The 21,238-nt window shown below is 47.0% G+C and overlaps 1 protein-coding gene across 1 annotated transcript; it reads right to left on the bottom strand.

Moving 5' to 3' along the window:
- Positions 1–95: 95 nt before the first annotated feature.
- LOC8031436 (nose resistant to fluoxetine protein 6) lies at positions 96–19,557 on the bottom strand. Its single transcript, XM_042292760.1, has 9 exons — positions 19,523–19,557; positions 19,205–19,317; positions 16,736–16,915; positions 15,199–15,292; positions 8,950–9,118; positions 7,201–7,283; positions 6,980–7,102; positions 3,288–3,726; positions 96–467 (listed from the first exon to the last, which is right to left on the bottom strand). Exons 1-9 carry the CDS (start codon positions 19,555–19,557, stop codon positions 96–98), a joined length of 1,608 nt encoding a protein of 535 aa, XP_042148694.1.
- Positions 19,558–21,238: the final 1,681 nt, after the last annotated feature.

The following is a 21,238-nucleotide window of genomic DNA, read 5'->3' on the forward strand; positions in this document are numbered from 1 at the left end:
AATAAAACAAAAAATGCGTTATGAAATATATTACAAGAGATGACTGAAGCATATTTCTCGACGCTCGTACGGGCACAACTAAATAAGAGAATTAATCAAAATTTGACTGTCACAGCCGAATCGCTCTCGCCAGCGTCTCTTTGATGGGCCGAGTCCAGGGCACTTCTGCCCTCGTCTGCTTTTCGGTTGGCCACAGTATTGTCCCTTTCCGGTGGGTCGTATATGGGATCTTCATATTTCACATATCCGTTGGAGTGTCCGTTGGAGTGTCCGACGGAGTGTCCGTTGGAGTGTCCGTTGCTCAAAGCTGAGCTACCGATGTGGCCAAGGACACCATTCGTCGCGTGTACGCTTTTCAGCTCCTGGATCTCGTTCTGCTTCGCCACGTCCTTGTCGCCATCTTGTTTGGCCTTCACACCACCAAACATCAGGTTGTCCAGCGCCGCGACGGGGCACTCGACGCAGAGGTACACGATGGCGCCGAAGAAGTACGCCATGATGGTTGCTGAGATGAGATCTTGGCCCTGCGGTGAACAAAGCGTCTACGTTCAAAGGGTGAGCAGGCTCGAAGTCGCAGTCAGTGCGCGTTTCATACATCGTACAAAAGACACACGCTGCAGACATGTATGACAGAACTATCTGCGGACAGGCCTCAATCATCTTCGAAGCATATTTGTTTATATATGTCTTCGAACATGTCTGTAGAAAGCTTTTGTATGGCCAAACGGGCGGGACCGTCATATACGAGGAAGAAAGACGTCTCAGACAGCTTCTGCAGACTGCCCTTTGTGCGATGTGTTAGCAAAGTGGAACCGCGGCTTAACACGTTCGATTGCTTAATCGACAAATGTACTATTAGACCATGAATGGTAACCCGTAGCTAGACCTGTTAGCAACGCAAAACTTGGCACTTGCTGAACTTAGTAAAAGGGGTGCTCTGGCGTTTTCTTCGTAGTCCCCGATTTCCCCAAAAATTCGCTAGGAACACCAACAAGCATCGCTGAAATAGTAACCCAAATAATGGGCCGAAATTCACCTTTTTTGTTTTTTTCTTGCGAAGGGATTTGAATTTACATTTTCGGTCCTCGCCTTGTTTTTTTCAAAGTGAAAGTCTCTACGGGCCACGATAAAAAAGTGATGTCAGCGGAAGACAAGGGTTCACTTTTTGGACTGTAGACATTGTTCCCAACTGATTACGAGCAGTTTTATTCTGTCAAATGAATGCTTTAAGGCCTGTTCACACATACAGCGGAGCGCTAAGTTAGCGCTACGTGAGCGCTCCATGGAGCGCCATGTGGCGCTTCCTAGCGCGTGACTTAGTTCTAACATAGCGCGCGATTAGCGCTTCTGTAGCGCCTTGTTAGCGCTCCAGTAGCGCCTTGTTAGCGCTCCAGTAGCGCCTTGTTAGCGCTCCAGTAGCGCCTTGTTAGCGCTCCTGTAGCGCCTTGTTAGCGCCTCAGTAGCGCCCTGTTAGCGCTTAAGAACCGCTTCTTCTACCGCGGTGCTGCGGTTTAGCGCGTGCACTGCGGTTCCGGTTCCTGTGGTTGGGTGTACATCAGCTGCACCACGGCGGACGTGTGGGATATGAAATATAAATGCGACAAATGCATACGCAATTAGTTCATGTGTGTGTGGACGATTTAATGCCCAAAAGAGCCTTTTCGGTGAGCGAAATCTTTCGCCACCGAGATACCGACGGGTATCCGGCGAACCTTGTTCCCAGGCTGAGGGACCGAGACACAGAGCTTTTTCGAAGGTGATTATTTTTTTAACTGCGTTTCTTTGAAACCGTGGTCACGCACATCAAATAGAAAGCGATGAGGTCGTACCCAATCAATTAGTCGCTCAGAGTCCATGAGTCTCGATCGTGTGCCCGACCCTTTGCTTGGAGAGCGGCTCTTTTACTTCCTCTTCTTTCAATGCCAAAGACAAAACAACAGCAACGGAATCGACGTGCACGCGCTGTTCCGCAGCAGCAAGCACGATACAAGGAGCGTGAGAGCGCTAACAAAGGGCGTCTGTAGCGGTAACAGAGCGCCAACAAAGCGCTTCGGAAGCGCTAACAGAGCGCTCCTGAAGCGCTAACGAAGCGCTACATCACGCGCTAGGAAGCGCCACATGAGCGCTCCTTGGAGCGCTCACGTAGCGCTAACTTAGCGCTCCGCTGTATGTGTGAACCGGCCTTTAGAAGATCGCTCCACCATCCGCGCAGCGGCACGAAACAAACGCTCGGCGTAGCCCACTTTTTAGGCTGCCCGCTCGACCCCCAAGCTTGCCTTCCCCTAACGTCGCGGCACTCAAAAACGCGGATATATTTGAATGATGCTTGAGGCATAATTTTCACTTGCCAATTTCTCAATAAAAAAAATTTGCATTTCGCGATAAAAATGAGCATACCGGTGATTCCGAATATATAGCTGGTTCGGCTAGCTTAAAAAATCACCGAAGTACCCCTTTAGGCATTTTACTATTTCATACCCATAAATAACTGCCCAATTTCAGTGCTAAATTACGACAACGATGAGTTAATTTATTGATTGAATATATTTTTTAAATTTAATGACGACACCTTCATTGTTGAGAAGAGAGCTTGCCATGTTGATAGCGCAAAGAAAAACAGTTATGACAACAGCCATGGATACGAATTAATTAACCGAGGGAAAACAGCGGTCACAGAAGTTTTTATATTGTCCAGATGTTTACTTCTAATTGTTACTCACGCACGCTGTGCGTCAGTTGGGGTGTGTAGGCGTAAATTTTCTACTTTTGTTTTGTGCCAAGCGGGCCGTCGTACTTTTCCCACAAACTCATTTACCTTTTTTAATTTTTTTTTTTTTGCGGTGTATACATTATGTTGCGGTTTGTTAGGCAATTGTTTTTCGATGCACCGTATACAACAGCGCAACTTATGTGCATTTTTGTGTTTTGTTTTGTAAGTACGAACTTTATCTTTGCGAGATTTGGGCTGTATAAGCATTAACGACAAAGGAGCTAAACCATAGCACCCGCCGATGGCCTGCTGTTCCGGCGGTCCGAAGACGGTTCCGCAGCTGGAGCTACTCTGCCGACCGTGGTGCGAAGTTATGCAAAGGTGCGACTTATATATCCATTTATGGTGAAAACGGCCGTTTATGGGATTTAAGCGCGAGTCATATAACGGTACGATTTGTAGACGAGGAAATACTCCGTATCGTTCTAGCCGATCGTCCAGCTCGTTATGCTGGGGAAACATTGTGAACGACAAATGCACGCATCGAGCCAAGTCGCGTCCGTGCACTCACCTGAATAAACGGCATGTAAGACTTGCGTTCCCTGGACACGATGGCGTTGGCGGTGAACAGCAGAACGTGCACGATGTAGACGGCGAGCGACAGGCGACTCAGCGGGTAGAACAGAGGCCAGGAGAGCAGCTTGTTCACGGGGCCTCCGCGACCGGTCGCGCAGGCGTACATGACCCAGGAGACGCCGACGGCCCACGAGAGGCGGTGGAAGCCCGCGTAGAAGGCCGACTCGAGCCGCTCGGGAGCCCGGCCCCTGTGCCAGGTGTGGACACCGAAGAGCGCCGAGCAGGCGAACAGGGCAGCCAGCGTCCAGCAGATCGCCTGCACCTTGCGGGGCAGCTTCCGCGGCTGGGCGGCCAGGTAGCCGAAAATGATGCCCGTGAAGACCGACGGCGCTTGAGGGTAGGTCTTCATGTAAACATCCAGGTTCGTGTCGAGTATGGCCCTGTGGCGCAGCGGGACGATCGATCGGAGTCACGTTTTTGTATGAGGCAGGCGTCCTCTAGTCGGTGACAACTTAAAGGTTTCCTAAGAAGGTTTCTGAGACCGCCTAAATATGGCGATAACTCACTCTGCTGGCTCTAAGCATCCTCGGAATCCCTAAATCATGACGATACGCGGCCGATTTCGCTATTAAAAAATTAATAAAAGATCGAAATTATGTCCGGCGATGGCAGGGGCATTGTGCCGGCATGCCAGGACGGCATGTGACCAATGAAACCACGACATTTCGTTGAGATTGCAAACGCTGTTATTACAAAATGTGTATGCTTTTGTAGATCATGAAAGCAAGTGAGAGTAGTCGAAAAATGTTTTAGGGGCGAAGCTCCTTAGGGTCTAGCATTGTCCGGCGTCCGTGCTCACATCAAAAATGTTTGCGCAGTCGACAGGATTCGAACCTGTGCGGGGAGACCCCCATGGATTTCTAGTCCATCGCCTTAACCACTCGGCGACGGCTGCGGGACGAGTTGGGGGCTCTGAGATGTGGTAGTAACTCAAGAGCTGGGAATGTCATGGATGAAACGTTGCATGTAGCCGCTCAACGTCTATACAGGAGAGGGCGCTGCGGTCAAATACGTATATAATCGCGTTAAACTTTGCATGCATTGGCTCAATGTTTATAGACGAGATGGCGCTGCGGTCAAATACTCAACTGCGTATATAACCACGATCCATACCACACATTCTCTTTATGACATCTAGCGAATCCAAGCTGTTCCACTACAAGAACCACTGGCTCTTCATTTCACCGACCATAAAGCAGTAATAATGAAGTCGAAACGCTACCCGGAACTCAGCACTACCTATGCGCAATAAAAAAAAAAATCGGCACAATCAGCACTACCAATGAACAAAATCCGTATCATCAGCACCACCAGAGCTTCGTCCCAATCAACATCATTCACCACGTGGAGATGCGGTCTTTTTTTTTTTTTGTTTTCGCGGAAAGGGAACATAATATACTGCAATAATCGACACAAAAACAACAAACTAAGCTTTTCTTTTTCTTTTTTCTTTTGTTTTTCGCGGGAACGATATGTCCGCTCGTCAGCTCTCGAGCGCTCGAGCGCGCGCTCGCTGGATTGATATGTAGCCCGGGCTGTATGGGGGGATCTCTAGGGGGATCGGTGGCCGAGTGGGCTAGCGCACACCAGCTTGGAACACGTGGAGCGAAAGCCCGCGCTGCAGAACCCAGGATCGCGCCCAGGATACGGGGCTCAAACCCCGCCTCTGCCTGTTTCGATCTGGATGAGCATCATACCGGCGTGCGGTCGTGTATCACTGCCGCGTGATGCACGTTAAAGACTTTACGCTAGCGGTTGTACTGCACTGGCTAAACTGCTTATCTACAGCTGGGACACTCGTCGCCCTTGGAGGCAGATGAAGTTTTAGGCTGTATAAACACACACACAACCCAATTGTTTTTCCCGGCTGTACGGGCCATAGAGTTATTACATCGACAGCCCTCTGACTTAAAGGTTAAAGGGGTCATGAAACGATTTTCCTACTTCTTCCTCCTTAGTTTTAATCCTCAACTCAAATGCGAATTGTGAAATTACGTCGTCGTGACATTCTTCAGCACCGGTGCGATGACTCCTAGCTTCCATCGTACTTTTTATGGACAGCATAGAACTTGTCATTCTCCAGTGACGATAAGCTCCGTCAGGGCACTCATTGGCCACGAACGCGAATCCGAATATTCCAGGACAGATTGATTATTGACAAGCGCATACGTCCGAGTGACGCAGTTCTCGTGTCCAATGCGTGAGCTGGGCTCGGCTGATGTCAGGTTGGCACCGCTGACGCGCTTTGGGAACCGCGGATGTATCATAGTGAAAAGGCGGAGAGCTTTCGAAGGAAAGAAGGTACAAAATAGTCCGCTAGATTCTCAAATGTTCGTACCGAGAAGCTGGCTGTTGACTTTCTACCCTCTTTTTTTTTTTGGCCAACTAAACGATATGCGACGTTAACCCTTAAACGGGTTGCTAAGCAACGGGGTTTTAAGCCGCCTTGTAAGCGCCTTAAAACCCCGGTGCCATAGCAACCCGTTAAAAGGAAGCTACGGAGCTTCTTGAAAAAAATGAGTTAGAAGTGAATTCTAGTGTATTTTTACCCCGTGAACCCGAATACCCGAACCATTTGCTGCGCAGGATTGTTAAACGCGAGAAAACGCGAAAAACAGCCGCTGTACGTGACGTCATCGACGGACCTTTTGGCTGCTCAAGGCTAGGGAGGCGGGGCTTCAGCCCTATTCTGACATTGCTTTTATGGCACTCCGGCGCGTCGCATTGAAACATAATTTTGATATCTGTTATTCTAAAGGCCAAATGAACGCAATTCAACTGTTTTTTCTCAAATGCAGAAGTGCCCCATCTTCCCTTTAAGGGGTTAACGCCGCGGGCCCTTGCAGCTAGCCGCACTCGGTCAGACTCACGCAAGGGTGTGGACGAGCCTTTAAAGGCCCATTCACACTCTTGCGACCGAGTGCAACCGAGAGAGACGAGACCTGTTGAAACCTCTTAAAACTTCTTAGGAGGAGGGAACACACTGGCGCCATCTATGTGGTGACCCTGGAACTGCATTTCACAAAGTTGAAGGTTTTGCGGAATTTCCGAGGTCAAATGTACGTAATACCTATAAGAAAGGCTGGTTTATAACGTTGACAAAAGCTGTTCGAGCCAAGAAAGAAAGGATAATGCGCGAGAAAAACAGAAAATATGCCGGACCGCCAAGTTTACACTGCTATTCAATAGATGGAGCCAGTGTGTCCTCTCGTTGTAAGAGATATTAAAAGGATTCAAGGCACCTAGTTCTGAGAGGTCGCAAGAGTGTGAACGAGCCTTAAGGTGATACGAAGTAGAGAAACATCGTCTCAAATTAGAGTCAGCGTAGGGAGAGCGGTAAAGCTCCGCCGCCGCTCCCGCTGCTCCTGCGCTTCCGCCAATGTGGTTGCCCAAGCAGGCATGTCGACCTTGCAACAGCTACCCGTGTACCACTGCGGTCGAGCTGCGACTGCCGAGGTGATTTCCGGACAACTGCGCGCGACGCCGCCGCGAGAGGCGCGCGTATCGGCACTAAGTTAGATCTGCAGGGTGCCCATACCGGTTTTACTGTGCGCATGCATATACATATCTTGTTTTTTAACTTCTGGACTGGACGTTTTTTTTTTTAGTCCACACAATCTAGATAAATCTTACTTGAGTCTTGACGTCAGGATCAGTGGAAGCGGCAAGAAGTTGTGGGCGTAGGTCACCGCCGCTGTAGCGATGGAAGTGGCGACGACAATAGCGCCCATGACGCCGAGACCCAATTTCGGCCACCTAAAAAAATCGAAGCGCGTTGTCGCAAGTGGTCAGCAATGCTTAAACGTTTCCTCGTGACGTAACCGCCAACGCGACGACATGTGGCGAATTCTTACCTCGGCATGATCATGATGAGAATAATGGAGCTGAATATCGCCAGCTGGAAGTCCACGGAGACGTACCAGTAGTGGGGCATGCACTGCGGGATAGAGGCGTTTGAAACGTTACATACTTTCTGCAAAATGTTATCTCATTGCGATGGCTGCTAAAAAAACACGGTCCGGACTTAAAAAAAGAAAAAAGAGACAAGTTTACATTTAGTTTAGTTTTCCCGACAGAGGGACGTGTTTGCGCTGTCCCGCAAACGTCGTTATCAATAACGCGGAAAATTTTCGATTACGATGCCTCGAATACACACGCGTTTCTCCGTGCGTGCAATGAAACTTAGGGAAAATTAGACCCCGTGTATGCCGATACTTTGATGCGCCACTAACAAGGCAAGTGTTCCACAAAATGTCTTTGGTGCATCAAAACCTAAGGATGGGCACGTCAATCAAAAGGCCAACACAGATAACGCGCCAAGAACGGCGTGTGTTAGCGATGTGCGCGACCAAAAGCGTCGCTGCGGTCAGCTTTCCACGATTGGCCAAACCATGGGCCTATGAGCATTGTGAGATTCTCAACTGTGGCGGTTTCGGATTGCGCTGGCTCCTTGCTTCCACTGTGCTTTTTAAACACACCACCGAACTCGTCGTCGCACCTGACGGTAAGTAGGCAGGATAACAACTGGTGACGTCACGGCGAGGCAAATCCCAGTCGTGACGTCACGGATGGAAACCATAAGAGTGCGCCACCGAAACATCTCGGCGCTAATAGGCAACGAGCCGTGTCCGGACGATCCCACACGAGGTTTGGTGGGCAACGCGGAGTTCCCACACGAGGCGCTGCGCGCACCGGAACCAAATTTGTGTCAACTGGAGCGTTTGCGCGTTCACCAGGAAGGAACTTATTTCAGTGATCGGTTAATAAATAGAACTGACGGTAAAGAGTGATACAACGCGGGAGCAATGACGAAAGTTCAAATTTTTTTGTTGTCGTTTCTAGTTAGCCAGTGTCCAGGGATTTTAAACAAATTAGCCGGCGTCGTTATTGTGGCTACCCGTCTCTCCACAAGGATGACTTATTTTATTTCTCTCTTTCTCTCGAAGCAAATTCCCCCAAACTCAGAAACAATTTGGGAACAGCCCCCGCAACTAGTAAGCTTAGAGCCAAACTTTTTTTTTTTTTTTTTTTTTTCATTGTGGATGGGTGAGGGGTTTTTCGCGTTATTTCGGGTGTTCAGCTTATCCGGCTATTGGACGTCGGTGGTTTTATTCGTTGAACTCTTTTCGGAAATAATAGGCACCTTTCTGTCCCTCTGCGAGGAAACATTTTCCGGGAAACTATCGGGCTTTATGCATGAGCGCACGAGCTCCATTAAACTATATTCGGCATCAACTATTTTGTGCTATACGCTGTCGAGGCTAGAGTACGCTTCTGCACCGGTACGATAACCCTGTCGAAGCCAGTTGCGCGAACACGCGCGAACGAGACGCGAGACAATGCCACGTGCTCGAGCAGCAGTGCGGGGCATTGTGGGAGTTATAGCCGTAGTTTTGAGAACGTGGCGCAGAATAGAGGTGAGGTCGGACAAGCGTTACCAAAAGTGAAGCATCACACAGCGCTCATCGCTTCGTGCGTTTGTTCTCTTTTGGCGCTGCTTGACTGGCTTGGTTGGACCATAGGGTCGTCGTCGTCGGACTCAAAGTGAAAGGGAGTATATAGAGGCACGACGATTATAGGGCGTGAACCGCCGTTTCACTTACTATGTCCCTCTGGCTGTGCACCTGGTTCTGAGTCATGGTCAGGATCCGCCACCAGTTCGCGTCGCACGGTGCAGTCTCGAGCACTTTGTTGTCCTTGAGATAGGGCCCGGACATCAGGAGGGGAAACAGGTATACGACGCCCAGAATGGCCAGCATGGACGGGATCAATCTGCATAAAGATGAAGAAGAAATTTTGGGGTGAATTTCAAATTTTCGAACAAACCGTCGTACTCAGAACTGCGTTGTATGAGCGCTGCTGACGCAAACTTTGCAGTCTCAACCTTCCAGGCACGCGGCGCCGTACCTAGCGTCACCAAGCCCTCTCTTTGTACCCCCTTTCTTTTTTTCTTTTTTTTTTTCTTGACGTTTTTGCAGGCGACGAAATCTTTTCGGAGCTTCTCGGAGTCCTCACTCGTCCCTCTTGTTTTTTCGTCCCTTTGTTGTTGGTGTTTTTCGTCGAAGTTGCGTTGAGGGGCCGGCGGAGCTCGGGGTGCAGGTGTTTGGCAGCCGGCCAACGGGTGCCTTACCGCCGAATTCACAAACCTCACTCCTCCACTTCCTCGAGGAAGGCGCGAGGGTCGGCGTTAGCCAATCATGACGACAGATCCGTTATCGCGATTGGCCAGCGCCAGCCCTCGCGCCTTCCTCAAGGAAGTGTATGGGCCCCTCAATTGGAGTGAGGTTTGTGAATTCGGCGGTTAGTTAAACCCTCGTTAAACGGGCACCCTTATTAACAGTGAAGTCACGCCTTACCATATTCAGTAAACTATTGGCGGCGAAATGTTTGGGTGGTTTCCTTTTGTGGTTTCTATTTGTGACATCACGACCGGGGTTATCGATTGCGAGGGATAATTTCAATGGTGTCTAAAAAGCACCGTTGAAGATGCTTGGCGTCCTAGCGTCTTGAAACCAACACCATAAAACTTGACAGTCTGACATTCTACTTATGGCCATTGAGGAAAGTAAAATTCACCAATTTGATGCGCACTCAAGATGCGCAAGCTTACGTGCGCCGGCTTTAACTGCATTCACACAAAAAGTGGTTAAGTGAAGTGTGCTCGTGTAACTAGGGTATAAAGAGTATTCACTGGGCGCCATATTTGTGGGTGCTGTCTAGAGTGCATGCTCAGAACAAGCCCCCATTAATAGGCTGCTAAGACCGACCATTTTGGCGGTAAGGAATGCACGTTGCAAAAGAATCCTGGAAGCTAGCCATCAGCACGCGCTCAGCAGTCGCGCACACAGCTATGGCCGCCAGTGAATACTTCCTATAAGCAAACTCTCTTCGACCGCGGCAAGCTTCGCTTTTCGAGCCTAAATAAAAGGAAGCTTCGGTAAGAATCATAAATAACGTTGGGCACATACCGGCATTGGTTCTACTACACCTAACTATGTAGAGTTACATATAAAAATATAGAAAGTGAATTTAGCTAAGTCTACTTTATTATGGGCTTATGCCCGAAACGGGAGTAATAATACTTTCGTTGAGAGAGTTGAAACGACTTAAAAATATTGTTGTCTATTAAAAATAAAGGGAGTTTTGGTGCATGTAAATAGCTTGGCAATATGTAGCTTACAATGTACTTTTATAAAACAAAAGCAAAATAATTTGCAGAGTATACTTAAAGTGTACAATAAGTTTAATAATAGTTTTTAATGTTATTTTATTATTAAGGCGAAAGCCTTGTCCCGTTTCTCGAAAAGCGGGCGGCGTTGGGCCCGACGATAAAAACAAAACAAAAATGAAATCGTGCAACCAACCTCTGCTGCGCTATCCTCGCGCAACGCAGCAGAGGCTGGTTGCACTATTCTTCCACGGGGCGCGGTGCCGTCGAGGCCGAGAAGCGCTCCGATTGCAAACCTAAACTTAAAAACCTTTCGAAGTTGTGCGGTTTTTCAGAAAGCCGTAAAATGCCGCGCGGGCCTTCCATCATTCTGCAATTTATTAATCTCGTGTTTGTCGATGATGCTCAGCAAGTTTATAATTGAAACCAAACCCTTAAACACAATATAAAAAAAAAAGTTAATTACGCAAAAATAATTAACAATCTAATTTACCCGGACTTTAATAATTTTCCTAAATAGGCCCATGGCCCAGGACCAAAGCGACACAAACATTTTTTTTTGATGCGACGCTTAGTTTTCGCAATATCGTATTTATCCACTTTTCGTGAAACACCCTGTATATGTATATATACTTGTGGGCACAGCAATCACGTCCTGCTTTGTTCCTTTCTGTTCGTACTCGTCATTGCTCGTCACTGTGCTCTTTGTTCTCCTTATCTCTTCGCCCTTGATTTCATTTTTGTGTTCTTTCTTGTTCGCTTGTGGTTTCGTTTTATAACTTAACTTTAATTTTGCAGTGTTCTTCTGTATCCTGCTTGGAGGGCCAGCATCTGGCCCTCCAAGCGACCGGCTTCGCTTTTTGCCGATGACACGGAAGCTCGGATGGCTGCCAAGGAGCTTTGCTTCTGCGCGTGCATACAAAGAAGAACAGCGACGTGACTCTCTGGCGGTTCCGAAGGCTCCATTGTCGGCACTACCAGAATCGGTGGGGTAAACAGAGCAGACCGAGCAGACGACGAACCGGACATAGAACAAACTCACAAGCCGAGGAACAATGGAGAGTTTTTGCGAGGGAACATCATAGTTGCCTTTAGAGCGGCTCGTACCAGCCGGTACCAAGCAAAGTTGCTTCGTGAGCAAAAACAACACGTGTAACCGTAAAAAAAAAAAAAAAAAAAAAAAAAAAAATATATATATATATATAAACGCAATTTCTAATATTGTTGACAAAAATAAATGGCAATACATAAGCGATTTTGTTTTATCGAGCCATTAGTTAGCCGCCTCGGTGGCTCCGAGGCGAGAGCGTCGGCCTACGGATTCCCGAATGGCGGGTTCGAATCCTGGCCGAGGTGCCCGCAATCTGACGGAGGCTTATTGCGGAGAAGACGCCGTGTAACCGAGCTTTCAGCTGCACGTCAAAAGATCCCCAGGTGGTCGAAATTAATCCTCAGTCCTCAGCTGGGGCGTGCCAGATGCCCGTCGTTGGTTTGGCCCGTAAAACCCCCGAATTTGACTTCTTTTATTTGACTTTCGAGCCATTTGTGTTGCTAAATGGGTGACCGTTGTCTCCAACAAATCGAAGACCACAATTGCAATAAACGTCTCCTAAATGACAGTCGAGATGTTCTCAGAGACGTCTGACACCCGGAAGCTTCAATGACCTTTCGGAATCTCACAGGCCTTTGGCCTAAAGGGTATTATTTGAGTTGACCTAAAGTCCCTAGATAAAAGCTTCGTGCAACTAGCGACATTTTCTTGAAGCGCCGACTGCGTGACGGTGCAAGTTTTAGGAAGCGAATGGCGGAGCACAGCAGAGGATTGAACTGAATGCCGTTATTCTGTTCCAGCGGAATGTGCTATGCCATTTGTATTGGTTGCCGTTGTCGTTACTTGTAGAACAAGTATCAAGGGACTTTAAGTTCACCGTCTGATAGGGGTATAAGACTGCAATGTAACGCCGCACCCTGTGCGCTTGGTTGGATGAGTCGGCGGAGGAGCACGCGCAGAAAGACGGCGAATGTTGTGACATAACGCTTTTGGCTGTGTTTCGATTGGCCTCTTGGCTCATACATCGACTGCGCTCTATCCTAAGTTGAAACAAAGTTTGAAACACGAAAGAATAAAACACATAGAGTCGGACACACACAGACAGGACAGTTCTTTGAAGTTCTTTGATGATAGAACTGTCCTGGTCTGTGTGTGTCCGTCCCTTTGTGTTTTATCCTTTCCTGTTTCAAGCCAGTTGTGCCAACCTGCTCTGTTCATGTTCGTAGAGTATACGAATTCACCCATTTTAAAGCTAAAGAACAAACAAGATGCTGAAATAAGGGTTACTTGCGCAAGCGAGCTGGTGAACGATTTAGTGCTTATATTTCACTAAACAGAGTCTGAACTGTGTTTTCTTATAAGAATATATAATCTAATTTCAACTTTCTGCTCGGGAAATGTTGCTGCACCGCATGTGTCCTTACTCAAGGAGCACCATATACAGGGGCTCTAAGGTAGACACACGACGGGAAAGTCGGCGGGTTCGCCGACTTTCTCGTCGAGTATTTACCATAAAGCTCGTATACGCGAGTAACGGAGGGAGCAAAAAATATCCCGCACTTACCTGATGTATCTCCTGACGAGGACAAAAAGGACGAGCAAGAGGGCTGGAGTTTTTCTTAGCGGCGTCTTTGCCATCAGATACCCGGAAAGAAAGCCACTGAAAAAAAAAAAAAAAAAAAAAAGAAAAAAGAACAGGTGTTTTAAGTTTCCATCGTATTAGCGCTCTGTGTTGTACGTTTCTTTTACTTGTCCGTTGTTTTTAGCGCTTTTAACCTCACCTACATGGATCACCAACTAGCCCAAGTGCATACGCTTCTATCGTACTGTACCCATGAGAAGTTACAATGAGACATAAACGATAAAACGTAATTTAAATTACATTTTTTTAGCACCCAATTTTTTAAAATATATTTTGCATGCAGTCGGTAAGCTGTACCGGCTGTGCGTGTAGTATTTAATTAAGTTATCTCACAGGCTACGTGCTGCAGGGCCGTACCCAGAAAAAAATTTCGGGGGGGGGGGGGGGGGGGGTTTCGGGGACAACGGCGGCCATTTTGAAAGTGTCTGTCGTCTTATTTTCGCCTATGAATCATGTGCATCGGTGGCATATAATGGAGCGTTACAGCAAACCGGAGAACCGGTCCCGGTTTGGTACCCGGTAGCCGACCGGCGCCACTGCGCGTGCGCAGAGGTGGAGATTAAAATCGGCTGGCTGCCTGTGCACCGACCAGGGCCGTACCCAGAAAAAAATTTCGGGGGGGGGGGGGGGGGGGGTCAGAACCCCCTATCCCCCCCCCCCCCCCCCCCCCCCCGGGTTACGGCCCTGACGTGCTGTATACGAAATTGATATATTCATAAAAGGGGTCTACTGCCTTTTAAGTCGCCGGAAATTTCAGAAATGGAAGGTGTGGCGAGTCTTCGAGGATCTCATTACCTTTTCGCAACCAATGGAATTGCGCCATCAGCCGATACGAATGCACCAGAACGAATGCGGAGGGCGAGTCGTCTGCTTCTTGAGCAGGAGTGGCGGTGACGTCAGAGCGACGCCGAGCTCTCATTGGCTCATTGAAAAAAAAAAAAAAATAGGAGGAAGACTTTAAGGCATCTAGTATTGAGGTCTACCCAATATTTTTTTATTTTTTTTTTCAACCCGCGAATGAAAACTCGGCGTCGTTCTGATGTCACTGCAACTCCAGAGCAAGAAGCAGACAACTTGCTCTTCTCATAGGCAAGATGCCTGAACATAATAACTCACGCCCCGCGCTGAAGCTCTAAAGCTGTCAGGAACTAACCATGATTGCGTGAACACGACTGTATTTCCTTGAGATTAAAAGCATAAACTATTTCGCGAAGCTGTTGTCCTTGTTTTGGGGCATCCGACCTAATCATGTTGTCACATATGGTAGCTTCGGGTCCGGTCGCCTGCCAGAGCAGTTTCCAAGCTCACAGATATCAAACTCTTCTCTTAAACTCGGCTATAATTGCGCACGTTTACCATGACGTACGACGAGCGCTTAATGCCGTTTGTTTGTTAGCGCTGAAGTAATACCGTCAAGGAAAAAAAGCCCAAAACACAAAAACAAAAACAAAAAACCCACCCAAATACTAACAGATTTAAAACACGAGAAAATTCAATTGCCGCAATAAAACATTTACAGCTTTCAAGCCATCACCAAACCAAGGCCAGACTACTCAGCTCACTTCACGAAAAGGTGCATTAGTGTTTTAATGGCCTCAAGTAACCCGAGGACGACGCAAAACATACACAAGCGAACTTTTTTGGCGTTGTCGCACTTTTTGTTTTATTGTCTTAGAGTTCCGGAGCGGTAGTGTGAGAGCTTGGAGCTAAAGGTCCGATGCTCAATAGAAAATAAAACAATATATTTTATAAATGAAAGCAGTCAACGCTTCGGCTCTAGTGCTAGGGACCAACAGCTCACACTTCTTTGAGCCTCGGAAACCACGCGGAATCGGAGCAGAGTAGGTTACAAAGATAGGCACGATGCATGCGGACGTGCCCTCTACGACACATTCATTCGAATACCACTTCCCGCCGACCACGTGAAAATTTGAGCCCTTTTTCAGTGACGCACACGCGCGCATCTAAAAACATAAATACTGCGTACGTACGTTATAATGAAGAAACTCCCGACTGCCATGAACGCATTTATTTGCATGCTGAAGAGGAAGCTCTGGATTCGTCTCAGGAACAACAGCATGTCGGCTGCAAGAAATCCGTACGACAAATGAACTCGCAAGATTCGTGTTTTGTATTTGGTAACAGTTACTGCCGCGAAACACCTGCCTGGAAGAGATACGAAAGAACACCGCGACAACAAGCGTAGTGGTGTAAAAAGTCCCAACCGAACGCTGACACAGCACTCGTGTCCAATCTGTGTCCCACGCTGTACTCCAATAGGTCACGACGTAGGAATTCCAGCAGTATATGCTTTGCTATCTGTACTGTTGTTACATGAAAAAGAAGATTAAGTTTTGCGCTTTATGTTTGCGCTGTGCGAAGTAGTTCTTAAAAGGTTTGATTGTCAAAGGCAGAAACGAGGCTTTTGACGTTTGAGACGCGCACATCTTGGTTAGATAACGTGATTATAATCTATTATGTAGTAACATATATCTTAAACCGACGCATGAAAGGGGAAATTACTAATTAGTAACGTTCCGCGAGGATGCGGAGGTTGTTTTTTTTTCTCACAGGGTTCTAGAGGTGAATACGAGTATAGGCGGTGTCGGTGTGTGCCGTGAGAATTCCTTCAACTTGCTGCAGGCCGTATACGTATACCATGGGGCACATTCTACTTCCACAGATACGAGACATTTCCTACATGTGACTGTTTTCCGTTTCTTAAAAGAAAAATATTGTTTACTACAGAGCCGCTAAATAAGCTACGTCTGGAGTCCAGTCACTCTATTCCCCAACGAGTTTTTAATGGGCGCCGCCTTTTGGGGCCTAGGGTATATAGCGGGAGCGATTAGCGATCGTTACGATTGGAAAATGCTACTTGCTGAGCTTTTGTATAGATATGGTGTAAGGAAGCTATAGTGAAGATCGTTTTTCTCTATCGCAGACTGTTTTGACATTTCTCGGCTATGGAAAAGCGCTTCCTGCGATTTCAGATAAAGATTAATATCGACGACGCACTCTGTTGTCTGGTCGCTGCGCCTGTCGGGAGATGGCGGAACAAGTAAATAGCGTTGCTTACTCGGTTGTCTGCGAACGCGCCCAACCTCGACCTTGGCGAGTGTTTTGCTCTCATTTTTTTTCGCAGGAAGCGAACGGTAAAGCTGGCCTGCCCAGTGCTCATTCGGTGAAAGTTTAAGCCTTCTATGTGCGGTCGCCGATTTTTCCGGCTCGTTTTACAGCAAAGGTTCTCTTGGGACACCCTATAGAGGCACTAAATAAACGTTACTAGATAAAGCGTATACAGTGACTCTAGCTTCAGATAACTGGAAACAGTGATTTTAAGCATCAAGATTGGTGCAGTATGGTTACTCTGAAGCGTAGCTTATTTAGTGACTTTACAAATGGTGCAGCAGTCTCATGCTGCACCATTCGTGTCTTCTTTCGACGCACATGGACCAGATTCCGAAGTATTCGCGTCTCGCGTTTTATCGGAATCGCGCCGCAGTACGGGTGAGTGTGTCCACGTACAGCTGTGATGGATATCTCTGAGGACGTAATGGTGGCCCTGAATGACCCAGGTGGCCGAAAAGACACGCATGCCGTGCACGAAGCCCAGATCATTGCTGTAGTCGCCCCAGTTTGGCACGCTGGTCAGCTTGAGAGCGGCACGGCGAAGCGAGAAGCCCATGAGCACCTTGGACAGGAGGCCTGGTCGGAATACAAGAGACGACATGCTTCGATATTGCTGGAAGCTTCTTGAATTACATAAACTCGATTTTACGTACGACATCCCTTTCTTTTTCATACTACATATTGCAAGGGTCAGGTTTGTCATCCGAAAAGAAGTGTAGAATGAGATACTGGAAACTATGCTGAGCGCAAGTTGGTCTGCTTCTTGCACAGGGGCTGCGATCATATCCGAACTCCGAGCTCTTATTGGCTGATTAAAAAAAAAATAGGGGGTAGATCTCAAGGCTTCTAGCATTGAGGTCTACCCACTATCCTTTCACTCAAAGCCAATCAGAGCTCGGCGTCATTCTGACGTCATCGCAACTCCTGCACAAGAAGCAGACGACGTGCTCTCCGCATAATGTCGCAATCGCACGGCTCATGCATACATGATACAAAAGGTACGATAGAATTACCTGCTGCAGACATAGTGATATAATTATTTGTGGACACTTCTCAAGCATGTTCGAACCATGTTTTGTAGGTTTCCCCCTTGGGGTGCCACGTAGAAACACAGTAGGTTCCTTGGGTCCGGATAATGACGTGTTTTATTGACGAATGCGCCACACGTTTGCCCGAGAGCCAACAAAGTCCGAGATAACGGCGCTGTTTCTGTTGACAGTGTCACCACTTAGAGTCGTCTGCGCTGTCCCTGTTGAGAGCAGCCGAGAAGGGGGGTCATACAAGAAAGGAAGGCTCCGTCGAGCAGAGCCTCCTTCAGCGAGAGTCGCCCCTGGGACGTTGGTTTGACCGTCTTATATAGCCTGCGGGAATGGAAGAACCTGGGGTGTTCGGAAGTACGAATTGGCTTCCCGTAGGGTCGGACGCGTCCAACTATCAAAGTCCCGAAGCGTGTGCCTTAGGCTATTGCCTGGCAGATCTCTACGCGAGGCGGCCGCCGAAATTGAAGAGGTAGAGCGGCAGACAACGAACGAGAGGAGAGCCACGTGACGGGCGCCCCGCTGCGGCGAGGCGCTGAAACACACTTCTACCGAGCAATAGAATGTCCGCCCGTGCTCCTCGCGTTCCTCGCTCTACTTCTTTTCTCGTCGGGTTTGAAAATTACGTCTCGGGTCCTCGCCGCTGCAAAAGATGTGCTCTGACGACCAGGTTCTCCGAAAAATGCTCTGTACTACCAGATCCTCGCGGTCTAAATATGCGACCGGGAACTCAATGGCTCCGTCGTCGCACTGCCAGGCTTTGTATGCTTAGGCAAATCACCCGAGAAGGGCGAGGGAAAGCCGTCCACAAGGGAACACGGCTTCGCCTCGCATCCGGGACGCACTCCGACATGGCGACGCCCCATGGCCTACCTGATTTAGGCCTAGATGGGGAGGCAGGGAACACGTAGTTCTCCCATTCTTCATTCATAAGTATGCTTCGTACAAGTCTGCGGGCATCTTTTTGTATGACTAATATTATTTAACTGTTACACAAGGAAGAAGCAAGGCTCTGACAAAGTCTGCAAGCTGTCTTTTGTATGATGTATTACCAGTGGGACCGCGGTTTTACAGTGGATTATTTTGTTTCATATTCAAGAATAGAGCTTCTCTCTTAACTGATATTCATTTTAAGAAACATTTTTACACGCATCGACAATTAATTAAAAAAAAGGGATGCGTACCAGCTTGTTTTATCCTGATATACTTATTGCGGAAGGTGGATATTTTGTTTAGAGACGCACGATGTGTTATCCTGCCTTTACTACTATCGAGGTGCAAACTGCCTTGGGATTAGGGCTTTAAAATACGCTTGTGCCGTAACTTCGCAATTACGTTGATACGTAAGATAAAGGATATTTTTGCATCTTATAATTAGCGATACACTGTCAATATATTTTTGTGCTGAAGCATTTTTTCCAGACCGTTATGGTCATTTTGAATCCAAACAAATAGGCGGGTTAAAAAAAATATTTTGTCCCTTCATGATTGGCGCAAAACCATGAACCAATAAGTAGAGGCCTGGCTGCGTTTCGTGGATAACAACTTTTCATCATGAAAATAATGAACCTATAAAATGTTAAAACGGGAGCATAGGCTTTATTTGACAAACATTTCGTGATGTATGGAAGACTCCCCAAGGTGACTTTTCAATCCGCATTGCGGACTACGAAATAATTTTTGGAAAGAGTATCAGTTCAATTTTTGATGCCCGATTAAACACAGGCCATCCAAGTACAGCTGGAATCTCAGTTCAGCTGAAGATTAGATATAACTTAGTTTCAACGCTAGCGTTTTCTGGAGGATTCTATTTCAAAAAGGACCTCACCTGGTTTTTGAGGTTTGGTGGAAAACCGGGACTCTGCCTTGGCTCGGAACAACTTGTATAGGTCGTAGCCGGTTCCACATAGCAGGAAAAATATCCAGATAGAAAATATGCCTCTGTAATGACACAATTTTAGTGAGGTGACAACCAATCTACCATACACGAGTGTATTGCAATTTTCAGCACATCTTTTTTTTTATAAGCTAAGAAAATGCCACTGCAGCTTCCTTCGTACAAAGAGTCATTCGCCGTGATCTGCGTTTTTATCGAAAACTGAACACTACAATTTATGACACCGAGCAAGCCGGTCCACCAACTCACCTGATGCTCAGTTCGTCAAATTGCAGACTATGCATTATGGCTTAAACAGTTTTGTTTGATGCACTCATTCTCTTCAAAGCTCTGCTTATATCGCAGTAAATGTACAACCGTCCTGCGTAAAAAAAATCGCATTGGATTTTTTTGTTTTAGGTGTTCCGGTGCAATACGTTTGTTGTTCAGGGCTATAGGAATAAGGAACAAAAATAACTTCGATGTTGTGGTCGTGCTCGTGCAGCCATCAACCTGGTGGTTTGATGACAAACTTAATTTTATCCAAGTATCATTCACAATTCACCTCAAATGAGAACACTTCCCACCCTAATGGATTTGAACAATGTACCATTTAAAATTCCACAAAGAATATTATCGCACTGTGCTTTGATTTCTTTAGGTAACGCCAAGAAAGTTTTCCATTCAAACACTTACATAATCGTAGCTTGTTTCCGATCGATCTGAACGGGGCGTCGAGTTTCACACCATTTAGCTGTCAGGTCAATCTTGTGTCTGCCTAAAACTAAAAAAACAAATAAATAAATAAATAAATAAATATATATATATATATATATATATATATATATATATATATATATATATATATACATATATAAATAAAAAGTGAACAAAAGACGAGTCTCTAAATGCAGATTATGCGCAACAATGATGATATATCAGAACCCTTATTTTTTTATCGGCCCTTAAGAAAACGCCCACGCTTTCGGGGGTTTCTAGGAAGCTCACTTAACGCACGTAGGGATCATATAAGCAGGTACCCTGTATTTCTAATCAAACCTTTAAAAAATTACAGCTGTAACTGTATAAACATCACAAGAATCGAACGTTCATCTGTCCACAAACCGCTACCAGGGGTCTCAGTTACCGAGCTTTATAGCTTCTGTGTATGTTTAGACAGTGGGAAGTTATACTTGCAGACAAATGACTGCGGCATTTTATAAGGGGTGTGTGTGTGTACAGCTCTGAGGCCAGATTCACAAAGCGATCTTACGGCAAAAATGTGCGCACGACAAAACGTAAGATCAAATTCGCATTCACGAAACGAAATTATGGTAAGTTTTGCTCATATTACGATGGGATCCTACGATAGCTCCGGAGGTGTCTTACGCACTTTTTAACGGTCAAATCAACATGGCTGACAGCGTTTCTCACTTGGTCGCGACGACCAAGGGACATTTATTTGTCTACGTGCTCTTCTCGCATGTCCGACTTCAAGCGGCAAGAAAAAAGAAAGAAGTACTTGAAACCGACCACGACGGACATGAACGCTGGATCCACAGACATTCGGAACAAGCAACAACGGCAGCGATACCAGCGACCAAGCGACCGCCAAAGGCTAGCTCGGTGAGCTCGGCAGAATATATAGGCCTAGCAGGACACTCCGACCTGCACCAACGGTTCCTGGCCAAGACCGTCTGCCCACGACCGGCTGGCTTGCTGAATGGAACATGCATGTGCGACCCTTGTGGACTCCTCCATTATGAATAGTTTAATCGCTGAGTACCCTTATTTTCCGAGGCGGCGGTTACGAACGCTGTCGTCGAAAAGGGACTCCCATCGATTCTATCCTCTTATTATGTGTGATATAGGACTCAAATAAACGCCGTATGGATTACTTTCGCTGCATATGGTATGTACACTTTATTAGTATGAAATGTTTTGTTCCGACACGACCGCAAATCAACACTGTCGAGCTAGAACAGT

Source organism: Ixodes scapularis, unplaced genomic scaffold (genome assembly GCF_016920785.2).
Source record: "Ixodes scapularis isolate PalLabHiFi unplaced genomic scaffold, ASM1692078v2 PGA_scaffold3__209_contigs__length_174095766, whole genome shotgun sequence".
NCBI classification, from domain to species: domain Eukaryota; kingdom Metazoa; phylum Arthropoda; class Arachnida; order Ixodida; family Ixodidae; genus Ixodes; species Ixodes scapularis.

Coding starts and splice junctions, on each gene's coding strand:
- LOC8031436 (XM_042292760.1), bottom strand. CDS start 19,557: ATGCATAGTCTGCAATTTGACGAACTGAGCATCAG. Junction 19,318..19,522: donor TTTGACGAACTGAGCATCAG/GTGAGTTGGTGG, acceptor GTGTCATTACAG/AGGCATATTTTCTATCTGGA. Junction 7,284..8,949: donor TGCACAGCCAGAGGGACATA/GTAAGTGAAACG, acceptor TCTATCCCGCAG/TGCATGCCCCACTACTGGTA.